General features: G+C 45.5%; 2 protein-coding genes across 18 annotated transcripts in view; both read left to right on the forward strand.

The window, feature by feature from the left end:
• The window catches only part of LOC309383779 (major histocompatibility complex class I-related gene protein-like), a 342,086-nt gene that overhangs the window by 94,041 nt on the left and 228,682 nt on the right, over nucleotides 1-19,363 (forward strand). For 2 of the 10 annotated variants that reach the window (XM_081936661.1, XM_081936660.1), the window contains exons 3-5: nucleotides 903-1,178; nucleotides 1,975-2,250; nucleotides 4,424-4,480. The exons of 5 other annotated variants lie outside the window; for them this stretch is intronic. In XM_081936661.1, coding sequence (XP_081792787.1) covers nucleotides 903-1,178; nucleotides 1,975-2,250; nucleotides 4,424-4,480 — 609 coding nt within the window. Of the gene's footprint in view, nucleotides 1-902; nucleotides 1,179-1,974; nucleotides 2,251-4,423; nucleotides 4,523-4,898; nucleotides 4,932-17,599; nucleotides 17,729-19,363 lie in introns of those variants that run through there. 3 more of the 10 variants (XM_081936663.1, XM_081936662.1, XM_081936665.1) reach the window with 3 other exon arrangements.
• Nucleotides 1-19,363, forward strand: part of LOC309383798 (class I histocompatibility antigen, F10 alpha chain-like) — a 219,786-nt gene that overhangs the window by 12,474 nt on the left and 187,949 nt on the right. The window lies entirely within an intron of this gene.

Genomic DNA, 19,363 nt, shown 5'->3' on the forward strand with positions numbered 1-19,363 from the left:
AAGATGCAGAGAAAGGATCCCCTCACCTGTCATTCATAGGTGTGGAGAGGGAGGGAGAGGACTGGTCAGTTTAGTTCAACTCTACTTCCAGGTGGTTTTCCCTTAGATTCGAGAGTTCCTTTCGTCCTTCCTCCCTCTCAAGCCCAAACAGTAAAAGAAACAATTCAGGATTTCCTTTTGTTTTTTTCAAACATTCGGTTTTCTTTTAAATCCAAGAATCTGTTCACTTGAAGTTGAAATATCTTCTCCAGGGCCTTCCAGAGCCTGTAAGCTTCAAACTTCATTTCAAAGGTCAATAACCCTTTGGGTCTCCAGGTCAGACTGGGCCACTTGCTGCTTTTGCTAAGGAAAATAGTCCTTTGGGGCCCTTTGAGGCTTCATTCCCACATTGCACTAAACCATGGTTTGTTTCTGGTTAGCCCTTGTGACTTAGTGCTATTTGTGAATACAGAACATGATTTATGGTCACAGGGATCCCTGCAAGCTTTTTCCAGATCGAGCAGATCCTCTTTCAGGCCACAAGATTCTCATTCCCTCTTTGCAGCTGCAGATTCAGGCAACTGTTCCCTTCTCCTCCCCCCCTCCCCCAAGAGTCTCCCCTGTGGAGGAATGGCAGAAGGAAAGATGGAAGAGTCTCCGTCCTTCCGTTTCTTCTATGACTCCTTCTTTTCTCAGTCTCCCTTGGGATCCTCTGCTGGCTTTCCCAGATTCCTTTTCCTGGGGGGGGAAATGCAGGGATGGTGGTCGAGGGAAGGGAAAAGGGCAATTACTGATGGGGACTTCTTTCCCTTGAGTGCTTGGGAGGAAATGGGGGTGTCAGTGCCTCTGTCAAGGTCACTGCTGGGAGGGGGTCTCTGTCTATCTTCAGGACTCCCCAAACCATCTTCCTCTCTGTCTTTTAGGCCTTCACACATGGCAGCTGATATATGGCTGTGAGCTCCGAGGAGACCGGAGCAAAAGAGGATTTTGGCAATATGGCTACGAAGGGAGGACCTTCATCACCTTCGACAAGGAGACCCTCACTTGGGTGGCTCCCATCCCCCAAGCTCAGATCACCCAGAGGAAATGGGACGCTCTTCCAGGAAGGAATGAGGGATGTAAGTCCTACCTGGAGGAAATCTGCATTGAGTGGCTGGAGAAGCACCTGTCCTATGGGAAGGAGACTCTGCTGAGGACAGGTGAGCATCTGGATGCAGGCTGGACTTTCCTCCTTTATGGCTGGATCTCTTGTACACATTCAGCCCCTTTGGGTCCCTGGTCTTTAGCCTGTTTGCCCTGGTGGGAATCCCCCTCCTCCTCTTCCAGCCCCTCTTGCATGTAGACCCCCCCTCCCCTAGGTCTCCCCCTTCCCCCCTGGGGTCCTTCATCCTTCCAGGATCATCTGGGTGAGATTAGGATCAATGGGGGAATTCCCCCCCCATTGATTGCCCACAGCCCCTCCCTGCCTGGGGAGGACCCTCTCTCTTTTCTATTGGCATCAGTCTCTCTCTGCCCCCCCCCTTTTGAAAGACAAACTCTCTTTTCCCAATTGATCCGTGTGAGATTCCCTTTGATCTCTCTTCCTCTTAAAATTGGGGTTGTGTCCCTTGGAAAGAGGCCTGGAGCAGCCTCAGATTCAGGGGAGCAGAAGAGGAGGCAAAAAGTAGGGAGAATGTTCTGTGTTGTTGTCTTGAAAGGGAACCTAAAAGACCATCTCCACTTTCCCTCCCCTGAAGGGAGCAGCCCAAGATCACTCAGAGTTCAAAGCAGCCAGAGAGGAATTTCCTTGGAGCCTCAAAATCAGGAGTTCTTCTGGTTGAGCCTTTTCCAGATCTGGATAATTTCCTAAAACTCTTGGAGAGGCTGCAAGTGTGGAATGTGAATCTTTGGGTTAAAACTAAGTGGTGGGAGATTTTCCTGCCCCTCCAAGTTTCCCATCCACCTTCCAGGCTCTGGAGGGGCTCAGAGTTAATTCTGGGGGTGCCGTTTCTGCAGAGACCCCAAAGGTGAGCAGCCGGACGGAGGTGGAGGATGGGATGGAGACGCACGTCTGCCGCCTGGATGGCTTCTACCCCAGGGAGATCGATGCCTCCTGGAGGAGGGATGGGGAGGAATGGCTGGAAGAGACCTTCCATGGGTTTCTGGCCCCCAACGCGGATGGGACCTACCACTACTGGCTCAGCATCCGGATCGACCCCAAAGAGAGGAGCCGCTATTGTTGCCACGTGGAGCACGACGGCCTGCAGGAGCCTCTGGACTTGGAGCTGAAGGGTGAGAGGCTGCAGGGAGGGGAAGGCTGGGCCCTCTGGCAGGCTGGAGGGTGGTGGGGGAGAAATCTGACCCCAGCTATGTCCAGAGGTGAGCATAGCTGAGCTTTCATCCATTGGTCCTTCCAGTGTTTGAGGCAGGTGAAGCTGCAGGGAGCAGACCGTAGAAGTGACTTCGGGTGATGGAAAGGAGAGAATCCCATCCCAATACTTGGCCGATCCTGATGAAATCCCCTCCGATCCTCTCTTAGGCCTTCCCTGCTTCTTTTCTCCAGCAGAAGAGCAGAAATGATGCTGAGCCCCAGAAAGAGATTTCCTCTTGTTTCCAATCCCTCTAAAGGACCAGAATCAGGAGGAGTCTGGGAGCCCCTTTTCTGAAGGGAGATGTTGGCTAAAAGGGATGAAGGGCAGCTGCCTTCAGGAAAGGCCGAGAGAGGCTGGACTGAGGCATCCGGAGTCAGAAAAGAGGCTCCCAAGTCTGAGCTTTTTCCCCATCAGAGACTCACTTTGTTTTCCTGCTTTGAAGCTCAAAAGGTCTCTCTGTGTCGCTCCTCTAAGAAAGAAACTGCACATTATTTTATGATACATGAATTCCTGAGGCTCAGCATAAAACCCAAGGAAAAAACCCTCTCTCAGAGAACTCTGCATATGCTCAGAAGTGTCCTTGACGTTTTTTACACTGGACTTCAAAAGTTGTAAACTTCAAATTCTAATTTTTTATTGAGGATTGTCACCATGATACAAGAATATTCAAATGTAATTGTTATGCTGATATCCCAGGCAAAATAAAATATTTTATTTTTGTTGTTGTTCATAGCAAGCATCCATTCACAAGTGGCAGGATTGCTGTTCAATGGGAATCCTGAGTTTGGGGCAAGAGAAATTTAAATTTAAAGTTCCCTCCTCAAACCTCTCCCCTCCCCCCAAGCAATACCCCTTTATAATGCCTTGGTAAGACCACACTTGGAATTCTTCATCCAGTTTTGGTTGCCACAATATAGAAAAGACGTTGAGACTCTGGAAAGAGTGCAGAAAAGAGCAACAAAGAGGATTGGGAGCCTGGAGGCTAAAATATATGAAGAGCAGTTGGAGGAATTGGGCATTTCTAGTTTAAGGAAAAGAAGGACTGGAGGTGACATGATATGTTCCAGTATCTCAGGGGCTGCCACAAAGAAGAGGGAGTCAAGCTGTTCTCCAAAGCACCCAAGGGCAGGACAAGAAGCAATGGGTGGAAACTAAAAAAGAGAGAAGCAACCTAGAACTGAGGAGAAATTTCCTGACAGGGAGAAGAATTAATCTGTGGGATGGCTTCCCTTCAGAAGTTGTGAATGCTCCATCACTGGAGGCATTTAAGAAGAGACTGGAGAGCCACTTGTCTGGAATGGTATAGGGCAGTGATGGCTAACGTTTTTTCCCATCACGTGCAAAAAGGGGGGTGAGTCCAGGGGGATCGTGTTTCTAGGAGCCTGGGGAGGGCGAAAAACGGCCAAAAATGAAGGCCAAAGTCAGTCGGCCAGCGCTCGCATGCGCATTGGAGCTGACAGGGCAACGCTTTGCACATCCTAACAAATGGCTCCATGTGCCACTGCTATTTGTGGGACCATCCAGAAGTTGCATATCACCATATTCCATTTTTCATGCTAAAGTTCTGGAAGCACGAAATACAATTTTATGCTACTTCTGGACTGGCCAAAGAAATGAAAGGGTGTACTTAAAACAATGATAGGTGATAGGAACTCTGTTACTTCAAATAATAAAATGCAAACACTCAAACTGAAGAAAAAAAGCCATGACAGGACATTGGAGCAACCTATAAAAAGAACAAACATGTTTTTGTTTAACAAATTTTGTTGACATTATTGTTTTGGTGAAGTTTTTCTTTTGGAAGCTGCTATGAGTCAGAAGGTGGCAAAGGGCTTCTTTTGAGTGGAAAAGCTAAAGATGAATCCAGTTGCCTTCATGCTGGGCTGGTGTGAGAAGAAGGCAGCGTCATGAGGAAACGTCCTCTAACAACGGTTATCAAGGCCTCTTCATGTTACCTTGAGAAGGACCCAAAAATGATCACATGGAGTTTTGAATTTGGGGTATTTCCAGCTTTCACTTCTTTAGGTCTCTTCCCTGATTGGGAAGATTGTTTGAGGTTCTCCTTCAATGATCTGCTCTTTCTCCCAATTCAGAACCAACCAATTCAAAATCCAACCTGGGGCTCATCATCGGCTGCGTTGTGGCTGCCCTTGTCCTGGCGTGTGCGATTGCTGGGATCCTGGTATTCTTCAGTAAGTATCTCTTTTGGGGGGTGATGGAAGGAAGATGGGGAGATTGTGCTTAGGAGTTCGTTTATAGCAGTGGAAAGCTTTTTCAAGAAGTAGGCTCATAATCCATCAGGGCCAATAGACAGGGCTGGCTTTAGGTTGCGTAGTGCCTTTTCAACATTTCCATGAAAACCTTCCTCGCCTCCCAACTGCTGCTGCAGCAGGTCTCTCTTGGGGCAAATCAGGAGATAGATTTGTATTTTGAAGATCTTTCTGTCTTTGTTGATGGGACAAAGGGTCTGTGAAATATCTCCTGGGTTTTTTCCTTCTGCAGAGGGAGGGTTTGGATGATCTCTGGTGGATTCTTTTGAGCTTTGAGCTCTGATTTTTGTCTTTGCAGAGAGGCGTCAAGATGACTACAAAAAAGCACCAAGTGAGTGATTTCTCCTCTTTCCATCTAATCTCCCACTTAGAACAGGCCTCAGAGGCAACATCACTTAATCGCGCGGCACAGCTGATTGTCACGGAACCTTCCCCTCCCCCCCCACTTTTTAAAGCATTTTTTACCAGCTATTCACCCCAATTGGTAGTAAAAAAAATGCTCTAAAAAGAGAAAGAAAAAGATTCCCATGATCAAGTGGATCAGCTGTGAGCTACATGATCGTTGGAAGTTTTTTTTTCTGCTTTTAAAAGTAGAAAAAAAGGTTCCCAAGATCGCAAGGCATAGGTGGACCTTTTCCCCCCACTTCTTAAAGCATTTTTTTACTACAGTTCGGGCGAATAGGTAGTAAAAAATGCTTTACATTTTTTAAAAGGTTGGCCACGCCCACCCAGTCACATGACCCCACCACCACCAAGCCACGCCCGGAGAACTGGTGGCAAAAAACTTTTACATTTCACCACTGATGTATACATTTTAAGATTTTTTTCCTATGCATTTTTGCCAAAGCGGTTTGGTTCAAAATCCCTCCGTGTATCTGTGCGTCCTTCATTGTCTCTGAGAAAGGGAGGGAGGGAGGGAGGTGGGTGCAGTCAGAAAGAGCTGAGCTTCTTCATCTATGAGCCAAGAGAGTGACAGCTTCACTCTTTCCTTTCCTTTCCTTCTTTTCCAGCAAGTGACAAAGGATCCAGCAGTTCAGGTAAGTCGGAGGGAGCAGCTGCTGCATGAGCCATTCTGACCCTTTGCAGGACTTTGGGGGGATGAAAAGAGCGAGAGGCCCCCACTTTTTAAAGCCCCCCCCCAATTCATCCTCCCTGGGTTCCCTCTGAGTCTTCTACTGGTGGAATAATAAGAATACTTGCACCCACTTTGGCTTAGTGGTGAGGGCACCAGGCGAGATCGTGAGTTCTAGTCCTGCCTTAGGCATGAATGTCATAAAATCCATTTTCCTTGCACTGGTTGATTCTGCAGAGGAGAAGAAGAAACTCTCCCTGTTGGATTCAGGCAGGGGAGGCAGCCCAGAGTCTGCATGGTGGAGCCTTGGCCCCCTCTGGAGGAAAGAGCCCTCCATTCTTTGAAGGGAAATAGGGAAACCACAGTCGATGCCATGATCCCCAGTGGTTAGAGGCTCTTCTGGTGGCATAGCTGAGACCTGGCTGACTCTGAAGGGGGGAGTGTTCCTCTTTCAGATGTGCCCAGCTGGATTTATGGTTTAGCAGCAGCTCATACCCTAGGGCAGGGGAAGTGGGGTGCAGTGGTCATCTGAGAATCTCTTTTGGCACGTGGGGCCTTACTCCCCAGGTTTCTGGTTGTGACTTCCCATTTCTGACTCTGGGCTCACCAGTTGGGCTTGTTGCTACTGTACCAGCCTCTGCATGGCCCCCTCCCTGCCTCAGGTGCTGGGGACCATCTCCGGGTTGGCATGGAGTTGCCCAGGATTATGGTCCTGGGAGGCTTCAATCTGCCATCCCTGGCTTTGGCCTTGGAAGCAGCCCAGGAGTCCCTGGCCTCCATGGCAGCCATGGGCCTCTCCCAGACTATCCCGGACCCACCTCAGGGCAGCGGTCATACATTAGACATGATCTTCTTGTCAGACCAAAGGCAACCTGATCTGATGGGGGGGACTCTGGTTTTCATTTATTGTTTTAAATATTCTGCATAGCATTTCATTGTAAGCTGTCTAGAGTCACCTTGATGAGATGGGTGGCATAGAAGTTTAATATTAGATGGATAACTAGATGATGGAAGACAGACAGACAGACAGACAGACAGACAGACATGATGGATAGCTGATGTCCTCTGAGAGATTCATGTAGCTGAAAGGTTTAATGGTGAAGAGTGAAGACCCAGACAAGGCAGAGACTCACTCTGTGTCTTTCTCTCCAATCCAGGAAGCAACGTGTCCATTTAGCAGCCCCCTCCCAGGTGAGTTTCCCTTCTGGGGGCTGCATGGGGGGAGAGGGAGGAAGAGAGGGGAGGGCTTTGAAATCAGAAGAATAACTGATGGTAAAAATAGTTTGGGAAATCCCCTCTCCTGTTCCTTTCAAACACTGCAAGGTAAGGAATTTGGGGGAGAGGCAATGGAGCTCTGGAGGGTGTGTACCTGCCCCCAAACACTTATCCTGCGAGGCCGTATTGTGGCCATTGTAAGGGTCTGACTGTCTTGGATCAGGAGGCTCAGAGATCTGCAAAGTGGAGATCAGAGGGTTCCCTCTGCAAGGAGGGAAAGAGGGACGGACGAGGGACTTCCTGAGATCCTCCTTGCTCCCATCTGGGAATCCCTCCCTCCTCCCTCCAGGTGTGTGTGTGTGTGTATGTGTGTGTGTGTGCCTGTCCCCAGGTATTTATCCCGAGAGGCCAGATTGTGGCCTGTGTAAGGATCTGATTATTTTGGATCAGGAGATTCAGAGATCTGCAAAGAGGAGACCAGTATCCCCAATGTAAGGGGAAGGGGGGGGGGCAGACGAGGGACTTCCTGAGGGTCCTGCAGTCATGGATAGAGGGAGGAGGGGGGGTCTCTCTGGAGGCCATGAATCATTTGCACTTGTCTGTGGGGGAAACATAGACTTGAATTGGACTTATGTATTTGTGGGGAGGCATCCATACATGTGGGGCAGGTTCTCACCCACCTCAGGAGCCAGTCACAGCCCTGCCCCTCCCCTCTTGCAACTCTGGAGATCCCACCCGGCTGATTCCTCTCTTGCGGCTGCTGCTTCTGCTCTTTCCCTGGGCTGATCTTTTCTGATCCTTCCTCTTGCCTCCCTCCCAGACTGACCCTGCCTGCCTTTTCCCTCCTCTTGGCAGCACGAGTGGACAGTCCCAGCATGAGGAGAGGAATGGACAGTCCCAGCAGGAGGAGAGAGGAGAGGAGAGGGGATCGACCTTCCTTCTGAATGAGGCCGGACTCTCAGGAAGAAGAGCCCTTCAGGGCCTTCCAGCATACAGGAACCAGGATATATTTTGGGTCTTTCGTGGTTGCTTTGGTCTTTGAACCATTGTTATTTTCATTGAGGAATAGAGGAAGAAAGAACATCTTATGTGTTTATAATTGTGGAATCAAAAGGATTCAAAATGGCAGATATTTTATTTTTTATTTACTTGCATCCTGCCGAAGGTATGGAAGATATCTAACACACCTTCCTCCTCCTCCTCTTTTTCCCACAACGACAACAACCCTGTGAGGCGAGGTGGGCTGAGAGGGAGTGACTGGCTCAAGGTCACCCAGCTGGCTTTCGTGGCTGACGCAGGACTTGAACTCACAGTCGCTTTCTAGCTTGGTGCCTTCACCACTGGATCAAACTGCCTTGTAGAGCTTGTAATAGCTCTAATAGAGCTTGTAGCAACCATGTTGTTATTTCTGATGGCCTTTAATGGGGTGAAGAATAGGATGAAGAGTTTTACTTTAAGGGAGGGTGATAAAATGTTAATCTCCATCATAATTGCTTGGATTGAAGGTGGAGGTTTTTCTCCCTCTCTTATTTTTCTTTGTATCAGTTGTATAATAAATAACATGTTTAATATTGACTAGAATCTTCAACAATTTTTTTAAAACCTGTACTTTCTGAGTTTGTGCTATTAAAGTAGTTAATTATTTCACTTTTTAAAAAAAATTAAACTTGGCCATATATTTATCATCCAAAGTTGGACAAATATTTAATATGCCAAGCATCTTATAAGATGCAAGCAGATTTAGAGCATCTAAATAGTGAATTTTTCCAGATCCCCATTTATGGATTTTCATGCTTTAGAAAAAAGGGAACATGAGATCGATTGCACAGCCAGGCTGCTACCTCAACAATTGTACATATATTGTAAGTTTGCCAGAACTGTTTGCTGAAAATAAATGCTTTTGTTTTCTTCTCATGTGAGTTGCTGCCTGTTTTGGAAGGTTGAAAATAGGAGGGATTTTACTCTCCTTGTTTATCAGAGACCCCAATTTCACTCTGAGTGGCAAGAAGAGGAGGAACCAAAGCAAAACCTGAAAGGAGCAAGAACTGATGTGGCTCCCATGTGCTCCTTTGGGGAGGAGGCAGCCATTTTGTTCCCGTGTCCAGATGTTTCTCTAGCATCACCAGTTGATCTTCTGTAAAATGGCTACTTGGCTTGATGGTGGCAGCAACAGAGGCTGCTTTTCCCTCAAATCCACCTTTTATTTATTAGAATCCCATGACTGGCTAGCTCACACAAGCGCTCTGGGCCAACACAATAAAAATATCAGTAGAAGAACAGAAGACAATAAATACAACACAGAGAAAAGAAAAATAAGCACCAGGTCAGCCAGAAATTCACGTGAGAAGGAACTTAGCGCCTGAGCACAAAGCTAAATTCTGATGGCCTTCCGGGAGGCTGAGAGGAGGGGGAAGCGCTGGAGGGGCTTCCAGGGAGCCTTGGGAAAGGGAGGCTTCTCGAGGCCTCAAGAGATGGGCTTATTTCAAGGAGGGGAGGGGGTCCACCCTATCCAGCCTAATGGCAGATACCCCCCCCCCCGGGAGAGACGATACCGCAAACAGCCTGATCTCCTGCCCTGTAGGACATTTTATATCATATAATGCAGAACTGGGAAAGAAAAGAGAAGAAAAAAATTCAGAGAGACCAATAGGTTGAAAATAACGCAGCAATTGTACTTTTATGCTCTCGCAAAGACGTTCCACACTTCTGGTCCCCTGAAGAGTTTCCTGCTAGGTTCATCCTATGGTTTAGCCCCCAGGCTCTTGATCCTCTCTGTTGCTCTTCTCTGCACACTTTCTAGAGGGAGGGGAGCCCAAGAAGTGCTCAATCGAACATCACTGCTTTGCAAACTCTTTCAGATTGTGAAAACACAGAGTGGTCCTCGCACTCATAACCATCACAATGTCCCCGCTGTTCCATCATTGTGACTCAGGTCACAGTGCTTGGCAACTGTCGCACACTTATAGCAGTCGCAGCCTCCTATCATTTCATGACGTTTCCTTCCAGCTTCCCCACAGGAAAAGTCAATGGGGAAGCTGACAGGGAAAGTGGCAGTCACGTGACATCTTGCTTAACGACCAGGGATTCACCTTGTGTACTCACATGACGTTTCACTTAATGGCCACAAATTTTCCAGTCTCTATTGGGGATCTAAGTGTAAAGAGGAGTGCATGTAAGAAGACTTTGGGATTCATCCAAAGTTTTATAAGAGGGTAGTTTAACATAACAGTAAATTTAAAGAGGAAAGGCAAGAAGAAAACACAAGTGATTTTGGATGATTTTTTTTTTTATATAAAGGAAGAGTTTAAAAATACCCAAATCCCTCACTTCGCTCATTTTTCTCCTCTTTTTGCAATGAAGTGTGGATTGCCATTGCGGAATTAATTGTGTGTGGAGGGGGGGAGGGGTTGTCTCTTTTGTTGGGGGAAGTGCCTTTTCCTTCTTTTCTTTCTTTTTTTTTCCAACCTTCTTTTTCCTTGTTTCCTTCCTTCTTTTTCTTTTTTTGTTATTACACGTTGGCATTATAAAACGAATGGATTAAGGTAGCAAGAAACTGAAGACTGGGTCCAAGAACAGGGGTTGGTTTATTGGAGACTGGTGTTTGAGCTGCTGTGGACGGCTTCGGGATTACAATTAATTTACTCATTTACCCTTTGGATTATAAAATTTGACTATAACTCAATCACAACAACGTCAGAACCAAATGCCAAGATGAAGAAAATAACATCATCTGCGTCTGCAGTGGCTACACCACCCGGTTCAGCAGCACAGAAAGTAACAGGCACAACAACGCAACAAGATAAAGCTACCTTGGAGTTTAAAAGTATGTTGCAAGCCATACACCTGGATCTTAAAGATCTTAAGGAGCAAGTAAACCAAGTAGAAGAGAAAGTGGCATGGTGGAACATGAATTGAAAGAAGTCAAGGAAATGATGGGGGGAAAGGAGCAGAGACTAGAGAAGGTTTCTGTTTGTTTCTATTTATTGGATTTATATGCCGCCCTTTTCCCAAAGGACTCAGGGCGGCGTACAACATTAAAAAAAAACACAAATTACAAAAGTTAAAAAGAAATTAGATAAAGTATCCAACAAATCCAATTAATATGAACAATAACATTTTAAAAATTGGATTAAAATTAACAATTAAATCAAGCATTTATTTTATTTTGTTCAGGCCAGGCCGGCTTGCTGGAAAAGCCAACTTTTTAGGGCGCGTCGGAAGGACCGGAGGTCAGGGATTATGCGAAGCTCCGGGGGCAGCTCATTCCAGAGGGAAGGCGCTCCCACAGAGAAGGCTCTCCCCCTGGGAGTCGCTAGCCGACACTGTCTGGCTGACGGCACCCTGAGGAGGCCAACTCTGTGGGATCACACTGGGCGGTGGGAGGCTACTGATGGCAGTAGGTGGTCTCACAGGTACCCTGGGCCTAAGCCATGGAGCGCTTTAAAGGTCATAATTAGTACCTTGAATCATACCCGGAAAACAACCGGCAACCAGTGCAGGCCACCTAAAAGGGGTGTAACATGGGAGCACCTAGGTACCCCCATGATAACCCGCGCGGCCACATTCTGGACCAGCTGAAGCCTCCGGGTGCTCTTCAAGGGCAGCCCCATGTAGAGAGCGTTGCAGTAGTCCAGGCGAGAAAGGACGAGGGCATGAGTGACTGCACACAGCATCCCAATCCAGGAAGGGGCGTAACTGATGTACCAGGTGAACCTGGTAAAAGGCCCCCCTGTCATGGCTGTCAGGTGTTCTTCTAAACTAAGCCACGTATCCAGGACTCCCAGATTGTGGGCCCTTTCTGAGGGGGCTAAAATTTATCCCCCTATTATCAAAGATGGAACAAGATGCATAAATCAGGATGATGGAAACCACAGCCACACAGTCTTGGAGGGATTGAGCTTGAGCCTGTTCCTCCCCATCCAGATCCGCACAGCCTCCAGGCATCAGGACATCACTTCGAGGGCATCGTTTGGGTGGTTTGGGGTAGAGGTGAAAGTTGGGTATCATCAGCATATTGATGATACCATACCCCCAAACCATGGATGATCTCACCCAGCGATTTCATATATATGTTGAGCAGGAGGGGTGAGAGAACTGACCCCTGGGGCACCCCACAAGTGACGCGCCTCGGGATCGATCCCTGCCCTCCAGTGAACATGAACTGTGACCGATCCGACAGGTAGGAGGAGAACCACCGTAAAATGGTGCTCCCCCACTCCCAAACCCCTGTGTCATCGCACTAGAATACCATGGTCTTTATGCTGGCGTCAATATCCATGTCAGCTGCCTCAGCCACTCCCCACTGATCCAATTTATCCCGTCCATAAGCAAGCTGGAGGGGGGTGAGCAACCGGGATAACACCACAATGTGGGGAGCGGCAGCTGCAAAGACCGCAGGCCGGGCATCCTGCCGCCGCTGCCGCTGACCACACCCATGCCAGCCGCAGAGACCCCAGGCTGGGTGTCCTGCCGCCAACCACACCCACACCGGCTGCAGAGACCCCCGGCTGGGTATCCTGCCACCACCGCTGACCATACCCACGCCGGCTGCAGAGACCCCCAGCTGGTGACCACACCCACGCCGGCAGCTGCCGAAGCTCTCTATTCTCCTTTCACTGCCAACCACCCCATTTCACTCACGACGTTCCGGCTACAAGGCAGGACATCGCAGCTCAAGGGTATCCCTGAGGTCCCAGGAAGTTCTCATAGCTGGACCTGGAACCAGCGCTGGGATAGGGTACCCTCTAGCTCCAAGAAGGACAATCATATCCCCGAAGCTCTCCTCAAACGCGACAGGACACCATCTTGGGCATGTGCATTTTCTTCATCCAAGAAAGAAAGAAGAAAGAGCAGAAATAACAGAGAAATAACAGAGAAAAAAAGTGGAGATGGATCATAGATTGCTCACAATTGACAGAAAGCAAGAAGAATCCACCATATGCTGGGAAATGGAGTGATCCGAATACTACCTAAGATTTCAGAACATTGAAGAGGAGAAAGAATTTAGCAGAGAAGATTGCAGAAATTCTTTCAGGGGCCACAGAAATGAGTAACGAATATATTTTAGGTGGAATGGACGAAACATTTAGAGTACGTACAAGATATGCAGTGAGAAACAACCTGCCCACAGAGGTACATGTAAGATTTATTTTAAAAAACATTAAAAAATGAAGTATTGCAAGCAGCAAGAAATACTACAATTAAATTAAATACAAGTCTAGAGAGATCATGGTATTGAAGCAAATTCCGAGGGAGGTTAAGAAAATAAGAAAAGAATACCACTTCCTGACTAAGAGTCTGATTAAGAAAGTGGTGAGTTTTAGATGGCTGGTTCCAGAAGGGATTTTGGTAAACTGGCAAGAACAAAGGCACAGATTAGATACACTAGAAAAAGCAGAATTATTTTATGAACAACATAGAGCAGCACAGGAAGCAATGCTGGTAAGAGAAGAGGGAGGAGTCAATTGCCAGGAAGCTAAGGGGAAAGATCAAGGGAAAATGGAGAAAGAACAGGTAGAGAAAGGGTTAAGAGAAGGAGCAAGGGCCAAAGAGATAAAGGAGCAGAGGGAGCTAAGAACGACTAGATCAACTAAACCTACAAACCAAGGACATGGAAGAAGAAATAAAAGTAATATCAATAAATATAAACGGACTAAACTTAGTGATAAAAAGAAAAAGAATATTTAACAAATTAGAGAAATTGAAATTGGATATTATATGCTTACAGGAAGTACATATTAGAAAGAAACACAAGAAATTTTTGGAACAAATAAAGCTAGGTAATTTATACACAACTCTAGCTGACCAAAGTAAAAAGGGAATAGCACTATACATTAGAAAGACAATTCAATCAGACATAATTTTTGAAGATGGGGAGGGGGGAATACTGATGGTGGAGATAAGGATGAATTTGAGAAAGATATTATTAGTGGCAATATACACTCCAAATGATAAACAAGAAGAATTTTTTGGGAAACTACACAAAAAGATAATACAATATGAATATGAAGATATATGTATACTAGGAGACTTTAACGCAATTGTTAATAATGGAGTAGACCATAAATCCACAAAGATGAACAAAGAGCCGAGGAAAATCCTACCCAAAATATTTTTCACAATGGCGGAAGAATTAAATCTGCAAGATGTTTGGAGAATAAGACATCCCAAAGAAGACAATATACTTTCTATTCAAACAGACACTTTTCCTACTGAAGAATAGATATGATATGGATGTCAACAGACTTAATACTCAAAACACTCAAGATAGACATAGACATAAGCACATGGGCTGATCATAACCCAATAACAATGACTTGGAAGAGACAGAGGAAAAAGGGGAGATGGATTTTAAACTCAAGAATATTAAATTAAAAAAAGCTTCCAGCAATATATGGAAAAAGAACTGACGTATTTCTTCCTGGAAAACAGAAAGGAAGACAGAATGTATGGGATACTTGTAAAGCATATATTAGAGGCCTCACAATAACATATGTAGGGAAAAAGAATAGACAGAATAGACAAACGCAAAATAAGTTGGAAATATAAAAGTTTGGAGATGGAGCTGCAGAAAAACCCACAAAATAAAAAAGCAAAAAATATGTTGGAACTGCAAAAGACATAAATTGAACTTGATAGAAAATAAGGATCTGGCAAACAAAATAAAATTGGCAAAACAAAACTTCTTTGAAAATGCAAATAAACCAGGAGAAAAGAAAGAGAAAATAAAGTGGTGTTACAACAGCAGGAAGGGATGGTAAACAAAGCAACTCAAACTGTATATGTATATTATAACCTATAAATTGGAACAACAAATGTATAAGAATGATAAATGTAAAGAAGAATACTAATTATGTGAATATATACTTAAAATGGTATGTAAGAGAATAAAAAATAAATAAAAATTTTCTGGAAAAAAAAATACCCAAACAGGACAACAATTACCCACCAAATTAAAATTCCACAGAGGCAATTATCTATGAAGGTTCTTAGAAAATTAAATCATTAATGAATAAATAGTGCATGTGTTATCAGTAAGAGAAATGGAAATAAAGATGAATTATGAAAAAAAGAAAAAAATTGGCTTTCCAACTCTGCTGGGAAAACAGTTGACATATAAATTGGGCAAAGAAAAATAAAAGAAATTAAAGTTTACCTGTCAAAAGGAGAGCAGAACAGGGGTCCTATTGGTCATTGCCTAGCAACAGAGTAAATGTTCCGATGAGTGACAGTTGGCTGCAGCCTATAGAAGAGGTTGGGCTGGCTCTGTTCTCTCTGCTGGAAATAACATTTAGCTCAGGTGTGTTAGGACTTTCACTCCTGAACTTTGGACCTGCTGGCAACTAGCTGGCTCTTGGGCCAACCATTTTAGAGATGGGTGGCTCAGGTGTGCATGAATTTCTCTCTCGAACCTTAGACCCTTGGACCCGCTGACAACCTTAAGGTGGCTCTTGGGTCTTGGACTCTTGGAAGCTTCTCTTTGAAAAACATGTTTTCCAGGCAAGGCTTTGCTTTGGCTGACATTCCTGGGGACATTTCTATTACCTGAAAATAAAACTGATATATATCTATAAAATACAGAAAAAATTGGGATAAGTAGCACCATCAACAGATCGGTTTGTAACTGGCTGATACATCATACCCATATGTGTAGTCTCTATGGAACTACATTGACATGGGGGGGGGAGTAAGCAGTGGGATACCCCAGGTTTTAGGCCCAGTACTTTTCAATATCTTCATAAATGACTTAGATAAAGGAATAGAAGGGGAATTCCAAATGTGCAGATGACACCCAGCTGGCAGGAATAGCCAACATCCCAGGAGAGAAGCTCAGGATCCAAAAAGATCTTGACAGATGTGAACATTGGCCCTATCTAAGAAAATGGAATTCAACGCATATAAGAGTAAGGTTTTAAACTTTGGCAAGAAAAACCAAATGCTTAGGTACAAACTAGGTGAAACTTGGTTTAATGCCAGTAACTGTGAGATGGATCTTGGAGTGGACACTCACTTAAATAGGAGCCATCAGTGCACAGCAGCAGCCAAAAAAGCCAATGAAATCTTAGGCTGCATTAATAGAAGAGTAGAATCAAGATTGTGTGAACTTCTAGTACAACTTTACAAAGCCTTAGTAAGACCTCACTTGGAATATTGCATCCAGTTTTGGTCACCCCAATATAAAAAACATGTCGAGACTTTGGAAAGAGTGTAGAAAAGAGCAACAAGGATGATTAGGGGGCTGGAGGATAAAACATACGAAGATTATAGGAATTACAATACAATACAATAGTATTGTAGACAATAGAATTGGGTATGTCTAGTTTAATGAAAAGAAGGACTTGGGGGCAGATATGATATCTGTATGCCAGTATTTGAGGGGCTCCTACAAAGATGAGAGGATCAAACTATTTTTCAAAGCACCAAAAGGCAAGAGAAGAAACAATGGATGGAAACTATCCAAGGAGAGAAGCAACCTAGAACTAAGGAGAAATTGCCTATGAAAGCAATCAGCCAATGGAACCGAAGTTGCCTTCAGAGACACTCCATCATTGGAGGCTTTCCAAAAGAGACTGGACGACCACTTGTCTGGAATAGTATAGGATCTCCTGTTTGATCAGGGGGTTGGACTGGAAGCCCTCCAAAGTCCCTTCCAACTCTATAATTCTATGTTCTATTTGATATCTGCCCACCCCTCTTGCTGAAGAGGCATGTTGAGGGTCTTGGCTGTTTAGGAGTCACAAGTAGTGGGATCCAGGAGATGGGCCTTTTCTGGCTGTGGTAGCCATGCTTGATATCTTTCCAGAGGTCTCTTAAAATAGGTTTGTGTGGAAAGGCTTAGGGATCTCAAGGAACTAGCAATGAGGCTGCATTCCTGATCACATCAAACCCTTCCTTCTAGTCTTTTAATAAAGAAACGGTTGGTCAAAAATTGCATAATGTTTTTCATGTTGTTTAGTTTATGTCCTGGTTTTTTATTTTATTTTATGCCACAGAGAGTCATGTTTTAGAGACAGGTGGCTGTAGAGATATAGGAATAAATAAATAAATAATTCTGCCTTCACAGGAGAATAACAGAAATTCGGGAATTAATGTCTTGTATTTGGTAAACTGACATTTCTCTCCCACCCACCCACCCCAAAAAAAGATAGGTCTCCATCTTGAAGATGCCACAAGAGCCTTTGAGTGTTTTCATCCAGAGCGAAGATCATTTGGGGTCTCTGATCTGGAACCTAGAATCATAAGGCTGGAAGGGCCCTCTGAGGTCTTCTAGTCTAATTCTCTGCTCAAGGAAAGAGAGACCTTATGTACCATCCAAATCAAATGGTTGTCCGGTCCATTTCTGAACATCTCCAATGATGGAGCAGCTACAACTCCAGGAAGGAAGCGACTCCATGGATTCATTCTTCTCACGGTCCCTTCACTGCGTCCCTTCTCCCCCCCAGCCCCAAATAATCCTCTCGTTTTTCCCCAGCCCCGCAGTTCTGCCCCCCCCCCAGCCTCCCCCCCCCAAGAGACGGAATCCATGGAAGGTTTTTCTGAAGGAACTTTCGCTTTCCTCCCCCCCCCCCACAACCGCCTCTCTCACCCGTTGAGCCTGGACGTCTGCCTAGCAACTATGACGAGTTGGGAATAGTCCTTATTTTTCTATTGGTTGAGCTTGGCCAATCGCTAGCCTGCTCTGGATTGTTGCTCTGTTGATCAACGGGAATCAACGTTTTTCTTTGTCTGCCATTTCCGGGAAGCGTGGGGCAAGTTGAGGATCGCAGCCAGGATGGCTCTGCGCTCTGCGCCCCTCTTGCTTTCGGTGTTGGTGTCGGTGGCCCTCCGGGAGAGCTGCTTCGGTGAGTCCCTTTGGGGGTCTGGGAGGTTCCTCCCCTCTTAACTGCCAGGGAAACTTTCTCTCTTCTCACCCCCCCCCCAAAAAAAAGATTATTCTGAAAAAAAGGGAATCTTGATTCGGTCCTCTTTCGAGTCCGTTCCCCTTCCCCCTCTGGATGCTTTCAGAACAGGCCTTAAAGGCTGATGGGACTCTGCTACCCCCCACCCCCCCAGCATAGGGTCAGAGTCTAGGGAGAAAAACTCCTTGGAATAATAATCTTTCTATAGATTTAGACTTTCTTCATTTTCACTTTTTCCTGGGTACACACACACACACACACACACACACCATCCTAAAGCCCCAAGATCCCAAAAGCTTTTTTCTGGGACACGCTGGGATTTTCCTCCTCGGATATTCCTTCTTCCATTCCAGAAGCCCCCAATATGGGACACTTTGCAAAATTAAAAATACAGGGGGTCCACGGCATATGACCACAATTGAGCTCAAAAGGTCTGTTGTTAAGTGAGACATTTGTTAAGTGAGCCTTTGCCCCATTTTACGACCTTTCTTGCCCCAGTTGTTAAGTGATTCAGTGTAGTTGATAAGTTACTGATCCAGTTGTTAAGTGAATCTGGCTTCCCCATGGACTTTGCTTGTCAGAAGGTTGCAAAAGGGGATCACATAAGCCCGGAAGACTGCAACCGTCATAACTATGAGTCAGTTGCCAAGTGGCTTAATGTTGATCAGGTGATCACGGGGATGCCGGAAAGGATGTAACTGTGAAAAATGGTCACAAGCCACTTTTTTTCAGAGCCATTGTAACTTTGAATAGTCACTAAACGAAGTGCCGTAAGATGACTACTGCCTGTATTTAAAATGTAACGTTATTCCTTAGTAATCAGGAAGCGCTCTTGGGGAGTTCCTAGTTGTTTGCCCAGGGAAAATATAAATGCAGCAGCTTTTCAAAAAAACATTTTAAAAGTTGGCAGGATCTTATTGATGAAATAGGCTGGGTTGAAGGTAAAAGAAGAGAAATATCTTTGGATAATGACCAGAAGAGACTAGAGCTGGAAGGGACCTTGGAGGTCTTCTAGTCCAGCCCCCTGCTCAAGCAGGAGACCTTATACTAGTCCACTCTCTTCTTTAAAACTTCCAGTGATGGAGCACCCACAATTTCTAAAGGCAACTTCTGTTCCACTGGTTAATAGTCCTCACTGATAGGAAGTTTCTCCTTCATTCCAGGTTGCTTCTCTCCTTGATTAGTTTCCATCCATTGTTTCTTGTCCTGCCTTCTGGTGCTTTGAAGAATAATTTGACCCCCTCTTCTTTGTGGCTGCCCCTCAGATACCGGAATACTGCTATCATGTCGTCTTCTTTTCTCTAAACGTGGTGACCAAAACTAGATGCCATCTTCCAGGTGTGGCCTTACTAAGGCTTTACAAAGTGGTACTAATACTTCACGTACTTTGGATTCTATGCCTCTGTTTATACAAACCAGGATTATATTAGCTTGTTTGGCTGCTGCCAAACAATGCCATGAAATATACTGTTTGCTTAGACATAGAAGATCCCGAAAGAAGCGGGTTCTGGATCACAGAGATTCCCCCCTCCTTTGGTTAGAGAAAAACTCTGATCCCTTTGGATCCTGAAATCTCCC

Source organism: Natrix helvetica (genome assembly GCF_964273705.1).
Source record: "Natrix helvetica genome assembly, chromosome: 1".
Lineage (NCBI taxonomy): Eukaryota > Metazoa > Chordata > Lepidosauria > Squamata > Natricidae > Natrix > Natrix helvetica.